Here is a 20,980-nt window from a genome sequence, read left to right on the forward strand (position 1 = left end):
CCGCGTGACTTCCGCATCAAAAACAGTGCATGCACTGTTTTGTCGTGCGTCGCGCGGCTAAACGCTTTCCGCTTCGCATCGTTCCGCGCGCACTCTGGCATGTTGTGATTGTTTTACCTGTATTCTAATGAACAGAGTTCTGCCGCGCGTCGACGCGCGACCTGTCAAATGCCGCATCGCACCGCGCCGCGCCGCGTGACGCGTCCACTCTGGCCGGCACCTAAGGCTGCGGCCAGAGTGGACGCGTCACGCGGCGCGACGCGGTGCGGCGCGTTTTTGACGCGGTTTCCAACGCGGCTTGATAGCCACAGTGAACGCGGTGCAAAGCGTCTGTTCGTAAAGTAAACTGAAAAGTTTTCATAATTTCCGCCACCTTTGCACATAAATACTGACCATAACTATTTTATTTATATAGATTATTTTATTAAACTCATCATAATTATTTTATCTTTCAAATTACAACAAACGGTGAGAAGTTTTGATAAGATTTTTTAGATATTGGAACACTTCACATCATCAATGTATAATTTCTAACTCTGGTTGCAGAGACAGTTTGTGACAGGTTCGCCTTGACAACCAGTAGCACACAATCAAAGTGAGCTGTCTCCTCTCTATCGGTTTAAAAGCCATAACATTTCAACAGTTTTCTAGAGTTATCTGATGAAAGATTTCCAGGAGATATGTGATTATTGTGCTCAACCTAAAATTAAAAATGAACCATTTATCTAAATTTACCTTCAACTGCTATTTATTTCAGATGATTCAGAAGAGGTATACATTTGGGATAATGGTGATTTCCTAACCTCAAATCTACCCGCCCTACAGGTACAAATTTTGAAATTTTATGAACAAGTGAGCTTGCAGTCAGAGCTACCACAGGGTTGTATACGTAAAAAATGGCACCCCTTCGTTTATTTTTAAACAGCAATGCAATGAAACAAGTTGGTAACTCAAAAATAGTATATTTTTATTTTGAAACTATTTTTTAAGCTTACAGCCCTAGTAGAATACTTTGAGATGGTAAAATAATCGAGAGGGTGCCAACCGTTTTTGTGCATGAAACATGGGTAGGGGTAATGTGAAAGCTCTGCTTGTAATGGATGTAGAATGACAGAGATTTCGATTATTTCCGTTAAGTCTTTAGTCATAAATTTGAAGGAATTACTTATTTTGATTCGCAAAATAGGTGAAAAGTGAGGTTACGAGACGCCACCGGATAATAAACATGTGATATTATTCATGTTAATATATTTTACATTCACATTTGAATACATTTGAAAAACAATTTCGTAAAATTAGCGCCATGATTTTGTAAAAACGGACGAAATCCACACAAAAATACAAAATTATCCGCGCGAACCGCATGACTTCCGCATCAAAAACAGTGCATGCACTGTTTTGTCGTGCGTCGCGCGGCTAAACGCTTTCCGCTTCGCATCGTTCCGCGCGCACTCTGGCATGTTATGATTGGTTTCCCTGTATTCTAATGAACAGAGTTCTGCCGCGCGTCGACGCGCGACCTGTCAAATGCCGCATTGCACCGCGCCGCGCCGCGTGACGCGTCCACTCTGGCTGGCACCTTACTTTGCCGCGCGCTGGAGCTCTCCTGTCTCTCACGCTCTGTCGTATGCACTCTCTCGGTGCTTGTCTCCGTGCTTTGCACTTGGCTTGATACTACGCATGATTGGAAAAATTTCGAATCAAACGACCCATCACTTGTCAGCCCTTGACAAGCTTAACAACTTTGCCGAAAACACAAACTCTTCAATTAATTTATTAATTGATTTTTTCTGTTTGGAGACAAGCACAGTCCCAAGCACCGCGCATTACTCCTTGCGCCGTAGAGCTAGTGCTGCGATTGTCTCTCGCACAATTACGAAAGCTCTCACTCATACGTCTCTTGTCTCTCGGCAAAACGGGAGACGAGCACTTGCGATTGTGTGAAACACACGCTTTTTTCGCACCGCACGGTGCATGCCGCCAATCCCTGCCTATATGAAGTCTTTAACTTGCATTCATCACTTTAAAGATGCGTCTAGGCATTCTTAAAGAATTCCTGAAGAAAGTGGCAAAACAGTCTTAGGAGGATTGCTTGGAGAAACTTCTGAAGAAATTATTCGATTTTATCTTATCAAATCAGGTATCTGTTCCTTTACTATATAAGCATATAGGCGGAGGAATTTCTGAAGACATCATTATTAAACCCTGGAGAAGTTTTTGAGTGGCTTGCTGCGAAGACGGCTAATAACAAGACAGACATCTACCCTCTTGCTCCATATACTTTGGCAGCTACAAGCACACTAGCGCCACGAACGACTTCAGGGAACAACATCATGAATGAGTGTGCATGCGATGTTACCATTTCCGTGTACGTATTTGCATGTACACGCACACAATCATGTTTTAATGTTCCTGTGAATCGTTGAGGGCGTTTCGACCATGTCGCCTGAAACAGGGTGGGAGCTGTCTGTCTTGTTATTAGCCGTCTTCGCTTGCTGGCAACTTAGAATGGTTTTTCAAAAGGTTTTTCGAAAGAATTATTGAGGAGTCTTATCAAAAGTCGCTATAGAAATTTTTAGAAGAGTTCCTAGAGGTTTGCTAGCAAAAATTCGTTGGGGAAACTCCTAGAGTAGATGGATATTTCAGAATTCATGGGAAGATATCCAGAAGGACTTATGGAAGAAAATCCTACAGAAGTTCCTCTAAGAATTTTCTTAGAGGAACTCCTGTATGGATCCTTGGAGATTTTTTTTTTAAATATTATCCGATGGATTCTTTGGAAATTTCTTGGAGGATTTCTACGATGAATCTCTTAATGAAATTTGAAGAATCAGCAGATTTTTTTCGAAAAAAGCGATGCAGTAATTCTTGAAGAAATTTCTAAAGGAATCTTTGGAAAAAATCTTAATAAATCTTCAAAGGAACGCCAAGATGAGTAATGAATGCTTGAGGAAATGCCAAGATAAACCTGTGGATAAATCTAGAGAGAAATGCTTGACTCCGTGGAAAAATAATTCAACGGATATTTAGAGAATCTCTCGAAAAAAAAAACATGGAATAATGTTTGAAGAAATTCTAGAAGGACTTCTCTTCTGAATTCCGGAATTCCGATGTAATTTCTTGGCAAAATATATGGTTCCAAAAAAAATCATTGGAGAATTTTCTGTAGTGATTTTTTTTTAGAATTTTAAAGAATTTTTTGATCTTGTAGATAAATCCTCAGAGATATTTTTGTTAGAATCCTTGTTGGACTTCCTCAACAGATGTTTCGAGAAATACTCAATGAAGCCTTTGCAAGAATCTTTAGAAGTACTCTGAAGTACTTTTGAAAACATCCTCGGAGGCAACACTGTAAGAATTCGTGAAGGAGTGATTAAAGAAATACTGAATACCTTTGCATTAACCACTTGAACGATCCGTGAAGAGACATCGTTCATTGATGGAATTCCGGGATGTACTTATCCTTGCAGAAATACCCGAAAAAAATCATGAATGAATACAGAAAATAATTTTTAACCTTCCGTCAGTTAGTTTGCCCCACTGCCAGCATCACGCTAATGCTGAGTACAAAAGTCGAGATTGTTGTCAACGTTTTACAACAGCGTGATCATTTGAAAAGGAGTTAGGAGTTAGGAGTTAGAAGGATAGATTTATAATTGTAAAATATGTGCATCTGTAATTTTCATGGGGGCCTACAAATTTGGTTCCGCACCGGGCCCCCAAATTCCTAGCTACGCCACTTGTTTATCATCACCTAATAAGATGTTGGTGTCAAGGTTGGGATCAATAATATGACCCAGATAGGCACGCAGAATGTGCACGATGCCATCGTGGTGCGAAAATCCTATTATCATAAGAGAGATAAAACGTAACTACCCTAGTAACCATCAGCACTATATTTCGCCACTTTTGGCTCACAGGGCTATTAAGCGGCCAATATAGCGCATGTTAGCTCCTTAATAGCATTATATTCGCCTCCAGGTGAATTATAGTGCCTCGTGTTTACTTGGGTAGTTACAACTGTTTCTTGAGATTTCAAGAATCGTTTCTTTCTAGAATTCTACACACGCCGTATAATGGCATCTTAGCATATCTGGGATAGTAATCTTTCGTGAATGTAAAGTGCAGAATTTATTTCAAATATGATACGCTACGCCGATCACCAATCGTATTACGGTATTGCTTTCCCAGAACAACATATTCCTTAGCTGGTGGGGTTTCGTAGCGCAATGACATAATGATCTACTTCCGCTGATTGTCTTTCTACTCCAGAGAGCATCAATCGCTCACCCTCACCCTTCTACAACAAAAAAAATCCTTTCTCGTTTGATGCGAAGCCAACCCGCGCACGATCATCGTTGTTCCCTTTCACCTTTTTTTTTCTTACGCCTCATCATCGTCTCCATTAGTGCCGATTACTGATGCTTGTAGGGTGGGGCGGGGCAAGATGGGTCGCATAAGGATGGATCACCATAACTTTGTAAATACAAATCGTATTGGTTTGTATTCGTCCGCTACTCTTTAATACACTAGTTAGCTATGCTAAAAGTCGATAAAAAGTTCATTAAATACAAAATATGATGTTAAACGAGCAGTTTTAAAAAGTGATCGATTTTGCACCGTGAAAAAAGTGCGGGGCAAGATGGGTCACCTTTTAAGTAATTCACATTTTCTCAACGAAAAACGTCAAAATATATGATTTGTTCCGCATTCATATACGCTCCATATCCATACTGAGTAAACAAGAGCTACTAGTAAACATTTTATAGATTTATTTGGAATATAAAAAACTTTACGATTTGAGTGGTCCTAAGGCGACTTGAAAATCGATGTTTTCACTAAAAAATTATCATAATTTTATGTTATAATTTTGAGTGTTCATTCCGCTTGATTGAAGTCATTTATGAGATAGTCTTGTAATAAAAAATAAATAACTTTGGAATGCTCCAAAAATACGCTCAAAATTGAAGGTGACCCATCTTGCCCCGCGGCCGTTTATATGGAGATTATATGGAATGTATCGCATAAGAAAAATGGCTAAAAACCATTTTATTTTTTATTTCCAATGAGAGTGAATATTTTTTCAATCAATGTCCCAAACTTTTGTATATTCATGCTGGTCATCTAACAAAATTATTAATATAAACAAAACATGAGTAATGCGCCCAAAAATGGCACTGACCCATCTTGCCCCGCGACCCATCTTGCCCCGTCCCACCCTACTAGGTATATTTCGATTCAACGCGAACGCAACTTTACCGTGTCTATTTCATTTCCTTTACTATATAGATAGGAATCAAACGCATTTTAGAACTATTTTAGCATTATACCGTGAAGCATATAGTTCAAAAACTAAGTCTAAATTAATGTTTTTTTCTTCGACTATTTCCGGGTTTACTCATACTAAGAAACTCTTAAACAGTCTAGTTGTGTCTAAAACTGACCCAGCGAGGGTTAACCGTGATAGACAGATTGTTTCCCGATACGAAGAAACTCAAGTCCTCCCGCTCCCAGACGGACAATGACACACACCCGCATGACTTCTGGACGATCGCCACTAACCGGAACAAACATAAAAGAAAAGACATGTGGTTATTATGTATGTAGGTTGTGCTATCCGATCGAAACCTGTAGCTTCCCTTCATGCAGTAATTTGATGGCAAATGCCACCTGGGCTCTACAGTTCAACATACTCGACATGCTGTAGCTGTAGGTACATAAGGACAATCAACCAAACCAACAACATATCGGAAGGGGGAGAAAGAACATAATTTATATGCACAGCGCAGACGACTTCGCAGTCGCATCGATGTCTACGACGATACCGCGGGAGACAAGCACACAAATCAAATTAATACCCGAGCAGGACTTGACATTAGAATGCAATCTTGAAAAGAATTTGATAAATAGAAATATAAGACTGACGTTGTTTCCTTTATTTTGAAACAATTTAGAAAACCTGTTTGTTATTCAGAGAGCTTCGAGCTAAATAATAGAGAATTATCAAGAGTCTATTTGGACATTTGTAAGACTATAATTAAGCACTTCAAAATATTTTGAATAACTACTGAAAATACTGATATCTAGGATGACAGGTTTGTTCTCTTCGTCATGGTTTTTTTGTCAGCCAAATTGCCTGAAACTTGGCCATATAATTCAGCTTAGTTGGGAAGGATTTGAGACCAACTCTGAGTTCAATAGGTTTAAAGAAAACCCCAAAGACGAAGAGAACAAAACGGCCGAGAATAGGTAATTTCCCCTATATTAAGTAGTTCCATTATTATTATTTCATTTTCAACGAAAAATTTGAAAAAGTACATAGTTCTAATACTTATTAAGTATTATTTAAAAAAAATATATATGATGTCTTTTTTGTTTAAATAATATTTTTAATAAATTTATTGTAGCAAATTCCAACCAATATATTTGGTACGGCAATGGTCTTTGGTCAGTATTAAATACAGAAATGAAACTTACAATAAATTTTGTCAAATAGTCTACAGCTAAGTAGAGTTACCTTTCCATTAGCAATCCTACGCAACCAAATTGCTTATTCGTTTAAAACACCGATGGAAATAGAAGCATCCTGTTGTACAGTAGGAACGCTCCCATATATATATTCAAATTTCAAAACGAGTTTTCATTTGATTTTCAATTCCTACTCGGGCAGACAGCGAAAGTGCACTAGGGTAGAACGAACCCCTTTTTTCACAATTCTAGGGAGAGGAAATTGCGCAGTTCAGCTTTAGTGACGACCAACACTCTACTAGGTAAAGTGGGAATCCTTATATACTTATACGCGAGAGTGCATCTTCCCTCCCTGCCTGCCCGAAGGGAACGTGCAACAACCTGACATGATTGAACATGTTTCCAGAATATACTTCCCCCCTCTATCTAGGTAGTAGATTATTATTTTTTGCTGATTTGCTTACCTCCTTTGTCCACGGTCCTTTGATAAGATCCGGGTTGACCACCTTTGTCCACCGCTGCTGGCACTGGATGTCTGTGCGGTCTTTGAGAAACTTGGCGATCGCGTCCCACCGTTCACCGTACTGCTCCACCAGCGATTTGAGGGCGGCATCCTAAGAAAAAAAGATAATAGTAAACATGTTAATATAAAACATAAATGATCTTTCAATGCAATCGCATTTAAAACAGCATTGATTTATCAAGGTATCTACTCATAATACAAAATAATATTTCTTGAGTTTTACAGCAATCAAATTTCAAACTTTTCGAATGAAAGTCAATCCAAATTTCATGAAGCAAATATACCGTAAAACAACTAACCGTAGTTTTCAATCTCTTCAAATGCTAGTCAAACATATCCACAGAAAGTACACTAATGTACAACTGTGTTCATAGAAGGAGCAGTGAAAGCCTATTTTCATATAAATTAGTCAACTTTGACATTATGTATCTTTGTTCTCTTATGACCGATTGAGCTAAAAATTTGAGAGCGAACCCTATTTGCTATTATTTTGAACAATTTCACATAGTCTTTAACTTTTTTGCAAGTGCTCAAAAAAAATATCAAAATTTTGCTGTAACAAAATTGACCATATTTGTAGTTCACTGTCAAATTTTCAACTCAATCGTTCATAGGAGAACAAAGTTACATCATTTCACAGTTGGCCATTTTGTATGAAAATTGACTCACTCTTCTATTTCTATGAACACAGTTGCATATATTACTACTGGAACTTTACCAGTTTTATTTATTTGAATATTTATTCATTCATTAAGTACGTCTTCAGGATACGCTAGAAAAGAGATTGTCGGATAAAAGAGACACAAAACAAGCAACATGATGACGACATGATGTCGATTTTTTTTGTTGGTGACAAAACAGAAGCTAAATTTGTTTCGTACTTTTCAATTATTACTATCTCAAAATCGAGACTGTTTGAACCAGGAAGTTTTCCAGGAATTGCTATAGAAATTTCTACAGGAATTCCTTCATAAATTACTCCAGGAATTTCTCCTGAAATTCATACAGGGATTCCTCCAGAAGTTCCTTCAGGAATTCCTTCAAAAGTTCCTTCAAGAATTCCTTCAGAAATTCCTCCAGTAAGTCTTCCCATGATTCCTTTAGAAACGCCTCCAGTAATTCCTTCTGAAACCCTTCCGGGAATTCATCCTTCCTTCACGGATTCCTTCAGGAATTCCTCCAAGGATTAAACCTGGGATTTCTCCATGAATTTTGCAAAGCTTCTTCCAGGAGTTCTTCCTAAGATTCCTTTAGAAATGCCTTAGGAAATGCATTCAGGGATTCTTCCAGGAATTCCTGCACAGATTTCTCTTGAAATTTCTCCAGGAGTTTCTCCGAAAGCTCCCTCAGGAATTCCTCCAAAAGTTTCTTCCGGAATTCTTCCAGAAGTTCCAATAAAAAAACGCCTCCAGGCATTCCTCCAAGGATTCCACCAGGAATTTCTCCAGGAATATTCCAGAGCTTCCTCCAGAAGTTATTCCAAGAATTCTTTCAGGAATGCCTTCGGGAATTTTTCCACGGATTTCTCCAGAAATTCCTCCTGGAATGCCTTCATGGATTCCTCCATGATTTTTTTTCAGAAAGTCCTTCAGAAATCCCTCCACGGATTCCTCCTAAAATTCATCCAGGGATACCGCCAAGGATTTCTCCCAAAATCCTCCAAAAATTCTTCCTGGAATGCTTACCAGGATTCCTCTAGAAAACCTTACAGGAATTCGTCTAGAAATTATTCCATATTTTTTTCATGCCTCCACGAAACCCTTCAGAAATTTTTTTCAAGGATTCCTTCAGGTCTGCCTCTAGTGATTCCACCTTAAAATCTTCCACGGATTACGCCTGGGACTCCTTCTGGGATTCCTCCAGAGATTACTTCAGAGATTTCTCTAGAAATTCCTCCAGGAATACCTCCAGAATATCTACCAGGAATTCTTCCGGAGCTTGCTCCAGGAATTGCCCTACAGATTCCTCAAGGAATTTGTCCAGGAATTCGTCCAGGTATTCATTCAGGAATTACTTCAGTAATTCCTGCAGCAGTTCCTCCAAGAATTTACTCCTTTTAAATCTCCTGGGGCCGATGAGATTTATTGTATTTTGCTTCAAAAAGAATTTGGTTATTTCAAACATGTTTTGAAAAAAAAAATACTTTTTTGCAGTTTTGCTATAGTTTATATTACTAAATCTTGGCAGAATATTACTGTAAAGTTTATTCCGAAAGTGGGTCGTGTTTCATATGAAGGAACAAATAGTTAGGAAATTGAGTGATTGTGGATGTCCCAAAGGGGAAATCTTGTCACCGCTTTTGTAGAATCTCGTGGCAGATATGCACATGAGGCAACTCAATATTAACGGTTTTCCTACTTATGGTTTTGCCGACGACTATCTAACATTAGTAGTTGGTAGGGTATCGCGCTACTTGGGCGGTGGTTTTCTTCGTCTGTTATTTTCGACTGTTTTCCACTGTAACTCGGTCAATTTTGAACCGATTGACTTGAAATTTTGTACACGGGTAGATACTATACCTATCTCACCGCATTCCAAGAATTGTGTCAATTGGTTCAAGATTGACTGAGTTATAGTGGAAAACAGACGAATATAGAAGCCACCGCCCAAGTAGCGCGATTCCCTATGTGCAGCAACACCCTTTTCGACCTGATGCAAAGGGCTCTTCAGATAGTTGAGGGGTGTCGCTAATATATCCTTTTGGGAAATCCGAGTAAGACATCTATTGTTCTTTTCACGGAAAGGCGAAACCGTAATGGCGTTTGACCTTTGTGTCTCTTTGATTCTGAAATCGATGTGACAGCACAGGTAAAGTCCAAACTTTCCTGGACACCTCACATTAAGTTCAGAATCAAGAAAGCTTGTATGGCCTTCGGACAATACCGGTGTACCTTTGGTACAACTTGGGGTCTAAAACCCAAGAATATCGAATGGATTTTCACAACGGTTGTTCGACCAATATTGGCCTATGGATGTCTTGTGTGATGGCAGAAGGGCAAAATGAGAACGATCCAATCCAAATAAGGCTATTTCCAAAGGATGTGCTTAATGGCGATGTCTGAAGCGTTCTTGTTAACTACCGCTCGAGGTTCTCTTTGATGTTACCCCACTACACATTCACCTCAAACAAAAAGACTTACCGTCTACGGGTACTCGGTTTACTAGAGGAAACTCCTGTAAACCGCAGATCCACACCCCTCTTTGTTTACACTTTTGGTAATTGGGACAGAGTTGTCCTTGCTCTAAGTAATATTACGATTGCTTGTAATTTTCTATATAGGACATTTTCCACGAAATTCTCTTCCCGGGAAGAGTCCACTGGTTATCCGGAGAGAATTATTTCAGAAGGCATCGTATGTCACACTGATGGCTAAAACTTCTCAAAGGTCGAGCAGATGCTGGTGTCTATTCTCGTGAGCTAAGGCTACAGTTTTTCAGGCCGAAATCTTTGCTCTTATGAGCGGAGTGCAATCGACACTTCAGCAGCACATAATGGGCAAAGTAATATACGTCTGCTTAGATAATCAGGCTGCTATTGAAGCACTTGCTTCGGCCAACTCTAGGTCGAAGTTAGTTACCGCTTGTCGAACTCAAATCGAGGAGCTGCATTCAACAAACACTGTTCACCTTGTATAAGTGCCTGGCCATTCTTCCATCGCTGCAAATGAATTGGCTGATGAGTTAGCTCACACTGGAGCATCACATGAATTTTTTGGTCATGTGACAGCTATTCCGGTATATGTGAAGAATTAGCTTAAGTTAAAATTCAGAAATAAAAAGAAATTAAAAAAAATCCGGTGTCCAAGTGTTAGATAAAGATTCAGATTCACACCTGGGCTGCTACTCAGGACAAACAATATTGGAATAGTTTGAAGCCATGTCGTCAAACAAAATTGTATTGTACTGAGCTATCTCCAGGGGTGGGGAAGTATCTAGCAAATCTGTCTAAGCAGAATTGCAGTATGCTGGTCAAAGAACTGACTGGCCACTGCCGACTCAGCTATCACATGGCGAATATTCAGCATGCTAATTCATTTGTCTGTAATAGCTATGAATCTGTGGAACTTCTTAGAGAACTTCGTATCATTGATATGTAACTGTCTTGTTCTTGCGCAACTGCGTTTCCGAGTACTCGGTAAACACTTATTAAGGGAAACTGACTTCAGAAACCTGAATCTTCAGGATGTTCTGTTGTTCTTACTCCGCTGTGGTAAATAGCTATAGACTCTTTGTACCGACTTTTCGAACCCTCTAAGCAGAATACCCTCTTCGAATGAGTGTAATCAGTTTCGTACCTTTTTATCCCGCCCTATTTTGCTTATCCTTTGATAGATACGCGTATTTCGACCACTTGAAATCTTCCTCAGTGTCAGTTATCCACTGTCAAAGGATAAGCAAAATAGGACGGAATTAAAAGGTACGAAACTGATTACATTCATTCGAAGAGCTATAGGCTCTTTAACGCTTTATGCATTATTACAGTGCCCTTTTCAGGGCGCTATTTGAACCCATTGTGGTAAGCTAGACTCTAGAGGATAACGTGCCTCTAGAGCCGGCCATCTGGTACCTGATACCTCCAGGTATTCATCCAGGAATTCCTTCAGGAATTCCTGCAGTAGATCCTCCAAGAATTCCTCAAGTAAATTTCTCCAGTAATTCCTCCAGGGATACCTCCGATATTTTCTTCAGGAATGCCTCCTGAAATTCCTCCAGATCTTCCTCCAGGGCAGGTCCGTGCACAGAAAAGGCGACAAGGGAGGGGTTTTTCCTAATTTTGACAAACGTCGGAGGGGCGCCTAGTGTATAAACCATCGGCAATGGGAGGGGTTTAACCCCCAAAATCTCTCCCTTGTGCACGGGCTTACTCCATGGATTACACCAGGAAATTTCCAGAGCTTCCTCCAAAGATTCCATTTTCTCGTTATAACTTTTCTTGGGTTTATGGAAAATTTTCGAGTGTTCTAAAAAGTTATTGTATGTTATAATATACACCTCCTTGTGCTTTTTTTTTCTACTGCAATAAAACTCCAAGGGAACAGAACTTGCATCTCCAACTCAACTTGGAGAAATCCGAAAAAATCTGATAGAATCCACCAAGAAATTTTCCGAGGATTCCTCTGGCAATTCCTGAAGAGAATCCTTCAAGAATTTTTGGACGACTTTCAAGTGCAATGACTGCAAAAATCCCAACTGAAAATGCTTCAAAATTCTCAGCAATAATTTCTATAAATCCTAGTAAGAGTCTTCTAATTCTTGGAGGAATCACAGGCAACCTATGTATCGAAATCCTTGGAGAAACTTCTGAAGCAATCTTAACAAGTTTTTTTTTTAAATCGAGAAGAAATTTCTTTAGAAATGCCTTCTGGAATGCCTCCTGGAAATTCCTAATGGGATTGCTGAAAAAAAATCATTTAGGAATATCTCCACGAATTTCTCCTGCGATTCCTCCAGAGGGTTCACTTGAAGTTCAGGGAGTTCTTCAAACATTTCTTCATGAATTCTTCGAAGGATTTTACAAAAAAAAAAACATGCACGATAATTCCTCCAGTGATTTCTCCAAGGAAACTTTCAAAAATCCAGCTTGCTCCTGTGGTTCCTACAGAGATTTTTCATAATTCGTTCAAGAAATCCTTTTGAGATTTCTCCGAAAAATTTTGCAATGATTCATCTGAGAATTCTTCTAGCGCCACTATAAATTCTTTCAAGGGTTTCTCCAGCAATTCCTGCCGTCATTTATTTATAGATTTCTCAAGACACTTAGAACATATTTCTACTGGAAATCCTTTTGAGATTGAGAATATTTTAGGAATTACTGCCGGGGTTGCTCCATGACAGCTTCTGGGATTTCTCTAGACATTAATGGTAGGAATCATCCAGGAGTTTCACAGAGTTCAGAGTTGCAGAAGTTCTTTTCGGAATTTCTACTGAGATTTTCATACCGTGACATGAGTTAATTCCAATCACTGTTCATTCGGTTCCTAATTTCGTTCCTACCTTGCAAAAGATTATTTTTTCTTTTTTAAAGATTACTAGCTGATCGCTGAATAGCGCTGAAATTTCTAAACTAGGCCTTGGATAGGATCCATTCCTTCTGAAGCAGTTTAGCAGACGTTCACGGATGATTTAGCATCCAAGAAGATACTGTTGCAAACTGATCCGGAAGGTTACGGTAGAAAGTGGGAAAATTATTTTTTGTAGTACATAATGTCCATGTTATTTGTTAGTAAGTTTAAGTCGTCAGTTATTGATTGTAGATTTCCAAATTTAGAGCAACTATTTTTGTATTATGTTGTTTTGTTCTGTCATATCAGTTTGATTAATTGTAAAGTGTAGTGTATGATTCATGAAATAGTTATGTCCATTATGTTAATATTTTCTGTTTAGTGTATTTATGCGTAAATTATTGCACTAGTCTTTGTGAAAAGTAGTAATTTTCTTCCAAAATGTCGAGACTCATTGGCGTCTACGATGTGTCTTTTTAGTGATCACGCGTTAGCTTCGAAATTTAACTATAAACTTCCCACCAAGAATGTTTTGTATCACCTTGCAAGAGTCTGACTCTTCCGCCCATAACTCATTTCGGAGGCCAAATCCCAAGATGTGACACACGACGAAAAACAGAGTCAGTCTGTCATACTACATCATCAAACTGTACAGTGCAATGTAATATTCTTAAGAATTGCCAAACGATACTCGCAGGTTGGAATAATATGTTCTTTGGCAAAGTTGTAATACAAACAAATACAGGGTGTTAGGTTCCTGAGTGCAAACTTTTTAAAGGGTGATAGAGGACCATAAATGGTGAAAAAAATTGTTCTACGCATATGGTCAAATCTCAACCGTTACGTAGTTATTGAACTTTCCATGTTTTTGACTCTTATTGCCTTAACTGACTATAACTTAAAAATGGTCAAACTTATCGTAGTTTTTTGACCCTTATCAAAAAGATTATTGAATATTCTATCAAATGGCAACTTTGTATTGATTGGTTTAGTTAACTAACTAAGTTTTCTAGAGCAAATAGCTCAAAAGTAGTGTGTTTTATTTAGTTTTTGACAATTATCTTTGAAAAATACGTAATAATTTAAAAAAATTTCTTAGGCATAGTTGTGGCCCTTGTTTCACTCTATAATTCGTTCTTTGACATTAAACTGCTATCTCTTATCGTTTTCTTGCAAGTTTGGTTTAAACATCGCATTTCTTTTTTTTTTTTTTGCTAGGTTTCTAGCTGCACTCTGAATAGAGTTGAAACCTCTACACTAGACCCGAAGATAGAAAAGAGTACGTAATCTTTCAGAAGCAGTTTGCCAGTCGTACGCGGAAAATGATATCCATTAAGACACTGTTGCCTACTGACTCAGAAAGTTACGGTAGAAGTTTGGAAAGTTTTCAATTGGTCAGTCAGTCAGGATTTGCCTATGTAGTGTTATGGTCACACTGTTTGTGTTTGTCGTCTTGTTCGATTTTGTGGTATGGTTCAATATGTTTTTCTTCTCGTTAAGTCAGTGGTCGTATGTTTGTTTTTTCATCGAATCAATCAAACCCTGTATGTTAAAATATAGTCGATCCTGTGTCAAATTGTTTTCTTGATTTCGCTAATCGTTTTCTACTTCTCTGTGTTCATCTCTTGTGTCCTTAAATTGTCATCGGTCCAAAACCCACAGAAACATGCAACTGAACTTCTGATATTTTTCTGTTGGTTCAAAATACCATCTAAGAGATAAACAAAAATACGCCAAGTTGGTCAGTTGATTGCAATAAAATTTTAAAATAATGAAGATTGCTTGTCAACTATTATGTATTCGTCCCCCTACAAATACTATGAAAAATGTTCAAATTCGTTCAATTGTCCTATCGGTCCTACCTAGATAAACCATGTCATTTTCTCAAGCGTAGCCTAGAAATGTCAACCTAGTCATACACAAGTAACGTTGTTCAGTTAATAAAAAGCAGTCAATTTTTGTCCAAAATGTCACGTCGAACGCATTGACGTCAACAATGCGTTTAAGTGTTCGCACGTTAGCTTCGAATCTATCAGCACAATTAAGTGCTGCAAATCTCCTTCCCACAATTAATTCTTCGGTCGATTTTAATTGCTTTATTAAAAAAAAAATATGACCAACTAACATTCTAAAAATTCGAAAATGCGACTATGACATTAATAAATTACTTATCAAAATCAACCGAGAAACGTGGGAAATAGAGCCCAAACAACATTTTGAAGTCAGCTGGCTGTAAAAGGTTCCAAAACCTGTCACAAATCCTACAATATATTTATTAGGATTTGTAACGATCATCAAAACCTTCTTAAATCCAACCGACTTGGAACTATTGCTTGGGAATAGACTCTAATGAGCCCTAGCGGATCCTCCATGTTTATCGAGCATGTCTGATGCATATGATCAGCCATACTCCATCTGCAGCAGCCGGTTCGTGATGAACCGTTGGAGGCGCATTAAAGTGTTAAAAAGGTGATATGTTTCACTAAAGAACACTACATTACAATAATCAAAATGAAACTCCTTCACTTTAATACCGTCAACCCCTGCGAACTTGGCCAGGGCGTTTAAACATCGCATTTCATATCATAAATTTGCAACTGTCAAAAAACGAATTGTAGAGTAAAACAGGGGCCACAACTTTGCCTAAGAAAGAATTTTAGTTTATTACGCATGTTTCAAAGATGATTGACAAAAACCAATTAAAACACACTATTTTGAGCTATTTTTCTTTTGAAAACTTAGTTATTTAACTAAACCAATCGATTCAATGATGCCATTTGAAAGAAAACTCAAAAATCTTTAGAATAAGGGTAAAAAACTGCGATAAGTTAGACCATTTTCAAGTTATAGTCAGTTAAGGCAATAATAATCAAAAACATGGAAAGTTCAATAACTACGTAACGGTTGAGATTTGACCATATGCGTAGAACAATTTTTTTCACCATTTATGGTCCTCTATCACCCTTTAAAAAGTTTGCACTCACGAACCTAACACCCTGTATATCAGCCTGAAACTAAGCCTTCGAAACGATCCATAGGTAAACGAGCCAAAGTCTTGTACAGCGATCCAAAACATTCTTGCATTACTGTTTAGTTATCGCTTATTAGAAACAATTGTTTGCATAATTGAAATGTTTTCAAAATTCGCCGCAGAAGTTATATTATTCAATATTATGACGTATTTTTAGCAAATAGATGTATTTGATATGAATATAAAAAGCTAAGATTGGTCAATAATAAACCGATCAACATGGAAAGCAGAGGAAAAAGTTAAAATCTACTAAGCCCTGGCGGTACCTCATGTTCATAAAGTATATTTGATACTTTGTCCGAAAGCAGCCGATGGATCGTTAGAGGCGTACTAAAACGCTGTAAAGGGGATGTAATCACTGAAGAAAAATTATATTGCTTATTATCATCATTACATATTTGCACTTTAGTTTCGACAATCCCCGTGATAAGGCTAGGGGTATATTCAATGAAGAATAATACATTGGAAATATGGAATGATGCATTTGCATTTTAGATTCAACAATCCACACAACAGGGTAATATTTGTGATCAGTAAAATTCGTATTTTATTCATAAATAAACGTCCCAGACTTGCTAGTACACTTACCTCATGTTTCGTCCAGCGAGTTTTGTTCGATTTGTCCCCTTGCGAGTGCTCGGAGAGATCATCGTCCGAGGTATCCATTTTTTTTTGTTTTATTTAGGAAACTCCCTTCCCCTTCTCACTCTCCACTGTTTTAAAGTTTATTAAACCTTCAGCTGGCGCAGGATCTTCCACAAACTTCTTCGTCCTTTCCACACGGACACCTCCCCGCCTCACTTCCCAGCACTCCGACTGGTTTTCTTCTTGCTTCGTTTTGAATCCTTCTTCGTCACTTCCTAATCATATATTCAACTACGCACTTTATTCCGGTATCCTCACGCAGTCTGAAGCTGCTCTACTCGCCGGCCCGGACCACTCTTCTTCCCGTATGTGTGCTATACACGCACCACCATTCACTCTTCTTCTCTCGTGTATAGGATAGTACTAGCGGCGACTGCTGCTGTTGCTGCTGCTGCTGCGCTACTCTGGGGTTCGCCACCACTTCAGTGCGGCAATCATCATCATCATTCATGACACGGTGCTTCTTCGATTTAACTCATCCCCGCGTGCGCTTCCTGCCCCTCTGTTTGAAGGAAGAAAAAAAAGTAACACATGTACCTTTCCGCTTTAGGGATGATCGATTTTTTTTTTTTTGTAAATACAGTGGTGGTTTGATTTTGTCAGTCCCCGATATCGTATTCAAGCCTAAGACTTCAACAAAAAATACGTTAAAAGTTGTTCGAGACAGTCGTTTTTTTATCCAGAAGTTCAAAATGACTTTCTCCCAAAATTTTTCTGAAGAGTTTTACTAGGAAATTCTTAACAAATAACAAGAGTTTTCAAAAGATTGAAAATAAATATCCAATAAAGTAAATTAATTTACTTAATCAGACACTCGAACCTCCTTCTTCTTGATATAACGACCCCACTGAGACAAAGCTAGCTTTTCAGCTTAGTGTCCAATGAGCACTTCCACAGTTATTAACTGAGTGCTTCATCTGTTCCATTTTGCATGTGTGTATCGTATAGCCGGTACGAAGATACTCAATGATCAAGGAAGTCAAGACAATATTTATTACAAAAAGAAGGAAATCGAACCAGTCACCATCAGCCTGGGTATGCTGTATACCCACGCCTTTACAGCTGTGGCTATATGAGCTTTAGAAACTCGTTAATCAAATCTTCCAAAACTAAATTTAGAGATAATTCAATACGGTCACGCCGCGCATCCCTAGCCCTCAGAGCATCCTGTGTTCGCACCACATACGCACATATGGGACGGTGAATTCAAAATGTTTAATTATTGCCCTTCCACGGCAGGCAGGCAGCCAGCCAGCACCGACCGACGAACACGACGGACGGCAGATGTTTTGTTTTCGTTCTCCTGTGCACCGCTGCCGCGTGTGCGGAGTTTGTCCTCGATCTCCCATAGGTACAACGCCACTTCTACCGCGGGGCGCTTTCAAGCTGATCCTTGCTCTCTTCCACTCACACTCACTCATACGAGCTCGGTGACTGCACTGTCTTTCTCTCACACGGCTGGAGGAAGTACCGCTGCCTCCTCCCGGCCGACCCACATATATAATATTATTACACGACCAGAGCTCTTTCCATATGCGCGAGGGTCACAGGCAACGATCCGTCCCCCTGTTTTTTCGGTGCCTGCACATAACAATAGGTAAATACTAAACTTTTAACACAGTGCTGCTGTGCGACCACCAGGCACAAAAATAGGAATGCGAAAAAAGGGTGTCACTGTTATTTACTTCCTCCAGCGGCCTATCGTGCGCGCTCTGCTGGTGGACTATTTCAGCCCTACAAGTGGATTCTGGATATTCGTCGGATTATTACCAAACTTTCCCAAAGCACTTCAATGTAAACAAAGATGCACGCACTTTTATCACGTTCGTGAAGCTAGCGAAGTTTCCGTTCAGAACACCAACACATCTAAAAATCCACCCGGCAGCACCGCGCACGCAATATTTTCTTCCCACACTAGCAAAAGAACGAAAACGCCTTCCGATTCGTACCTTTCGAAAAATGCCCCGATTTTCCTCCGATTATTCACTTCGTACGTACAGAACCGATATCGAACAGCATCGCACAACGACACTACCGATCACTACGGACAATTTAGGTACGGATTTCGCCGGATAATGTCCAAAATTACTGGAATTTCCGTAGCAGCAAGCAAACAAAACGACTGCTCCCTGCGGTGGTAAACGACGTTGTTCGTTTGTCGACAGCTTGCTTTTCAATTTTGACGTTTCGAGGGGCAAAAGGCCTTTTTTCTCGATGATTGATGATGATGATAATAAAGGCGCGAAGCCCCGGTGTAAATAGTACCGGTAGGTTGGAAAGCACACTCTAATTTCGATTTATATATATTGTCGTCGCGGTTGAAACCCGAAGTTTCCCCACACCCGACAATCAATTTTTTTCAAAATCCATACGTGAAACCTAACGTCGGACGTAATGCGCTGGACAACGGACCTGGCCCTCGGGTTTCCAACAAGTTTATTAGTGACAAGTAATCAATGATTACTTTCGATTTCTCTGAGTAATCATGGTAATCATGGTAATCATGGTAATCATGGTAATCATGGTAATCACAAGTAATCATGGTAATCAGAAGTAATCATGGTAATCAGAAGTAATTATTAGTAATCCGAGGTAATCAATGGTAATCAGATGTAATCAATGATAATCCATGGTAATCAAAAGTAATCAAAATAATCACAAGTAATCATGGTAATCAGAAGTAATCATTAGTAATCCGAGGTAATCAATGGTAATCAGATGTAATCAATGATAATCCATGGTAATCAAAAGTAATCAAGGTAATCACAAGTAATCATGGTAATCAGAAGTAATCATGATAATCAGAAGTAATCATTAGTAATCCGAGATAATCAATGGTAATCAGATGTAATCAATGATAATCCATGGTAATTAAAAGTAATCAAGGTAATCACAAGTAATCATGGTAATCAGATTAATTACAAGTAATCACGAGTAATCACGAGTAATTAATTGTAATCTTACGACAACCGCAGGTAATCATGAGTAATCAAGAGTAATCTTGATAATCAAAAAATAATCATGGTAATCAGAGTAATCACAAGTAATCATGAGCAATCACGAGTAATCACGGGTAATCAATTGCAATCATATGGTAATCACAGGTAATCATGAGTAATCACCAGTAATTTTGGTAATCAAAAAATAATCATGGTAATCAGAGTAATCACAAGTAATCACGAGTAATCACGGGTAATCAATTGTAATCATATGGTAATCACAGGTAATCATGAGTAATCAACAGTAATCTAGGTAATCAAAAAATAATCATGGTAATCAGAGTAATCACAAGTAATCACGAGTAATCATGAGTAATCACGGGTAATCAATTGTAATCATATGGTAATCACAGGTAATCATGAGTAATCAACAGTAATCTAGGTAATCAAAAAATAATCATAGTAATCATGGTAATCAGTGAGTAATCAGAGTAATTTTTTCGGTAGTGACAAGTAATCAATTTTGTTGGAAACCCCTTGTGGCCCTCTATCCAGCGCTAGGGGCAAGACACTGTGCAAACGAGAGCAACTCTGAGAATTTCTGAGTAACTCTTTCTGTCGATGATCGACGAAATTTGTTGAAAGACATCCCCAAAACTGCAATTTTCATTCAGCACACGCAACACTTTGCAGTTTGACATTGGTGCCAGATCACACTTTGGCATAAATGGGAGAAATTCTGAGGAACTGTGAGGAATTCTGAGCAACACCTCGAACACAGATTTGCTCTCGTTAGATCTGTCCTGCCCCTAGATCCAGCGCACTGTGCCCGACGTACGTCCGACACACGGTTGAGGAGAAAAAATGATTTTCGCGTGTCAAAAATTCCGATTTTCAACTGCACAAACAGTACAGTGATAAAAAAAACCACTCACGAGTGAATAGGACGCAATCAGTGAAGTACTAGATTGAAAGTAGTGAGCTGGATTTTTGTATGGTGAGATGATCAGTTCTTCATTTCTGCAATGAAATGGTGCAAACAGAGTGGGTTATATGGTTTCTTGCCTAATTTGATGCTGTTTGAGCAAAACTTTGGGTAACTGTGTTGTTGAAATTGCAAGAAATAAATACAGTGGTTTTTCGATTTTGTCACGGTTCTATTTAATCACGCTCCATTATATCACACTCGATTTTAGCACGCCATTTTTTTCGATTATATCACGCTTTGGTAATCGATATAAATATCGCTAAGCATATATTCCAAACTATATAGGATACATGAATCGTCATAAGTAAGATATTTTGCACATAAGATTATGGTGCCATTGGTGACAGACCGGACACAGGATTCGATTAACTAGAGTCTCATTCC

General features: G+C 38.7%; 1 protein-coding gene across 5 annotated transcripts in view; it reads right to left on the minus strand.

The window, feature by feature from the left end:
- The window catches only part of LOC109432696 (myb protein), a 69,567-nt gene extending 50,721 nt beyond the window's left edge, over positions 1-18,846 (minus strand). The window contains exons 1-3 of one of the 5 annotated variants that reach the window (XM_019709096.3): positions 18,619-18,846; positions 16,613-17,171; positions 6,933-7,082 (exon numbers count right to left, since the gene is read on the minus strand). In XM_019709096.3, coding sequence (XP_019564641.2) covers positions 6,933-7,082; positions 16,613-16,690 — 228 coding nt within the window. In that variant the 5' untranslated portion in view covers positions 16,691-17,171; positions 18,619-18,846. Of the gene's footprint in view, positions 1-6,932; positions 7,083-16,612; positions 17,172-18,354 lie in introns of all 5 variants that reach the window. The other 4 variants (XM_019709081.3, XM_062849955.1, XM_019709088.3 and 1 more) reach the window with 4 other exon arrangements.
- Between the last annotated feature and the right edge of the window lie 2,134 nt (positions 18,847-20,980).

The sequence above is a fragment of the Aedes albopictus genome, chromosome 2, assembly GCF_035046485.1.
Source record: "Aedes albopictus strain Foshan chromosome 2, AalbF5, whole genome shotgun sequence".
Lineage (NCBI taxonomy): Eukaryota > Metazoa > Arthropoda > Insecta > Diptera > Culicidae > Aedes > Aedes albopictus.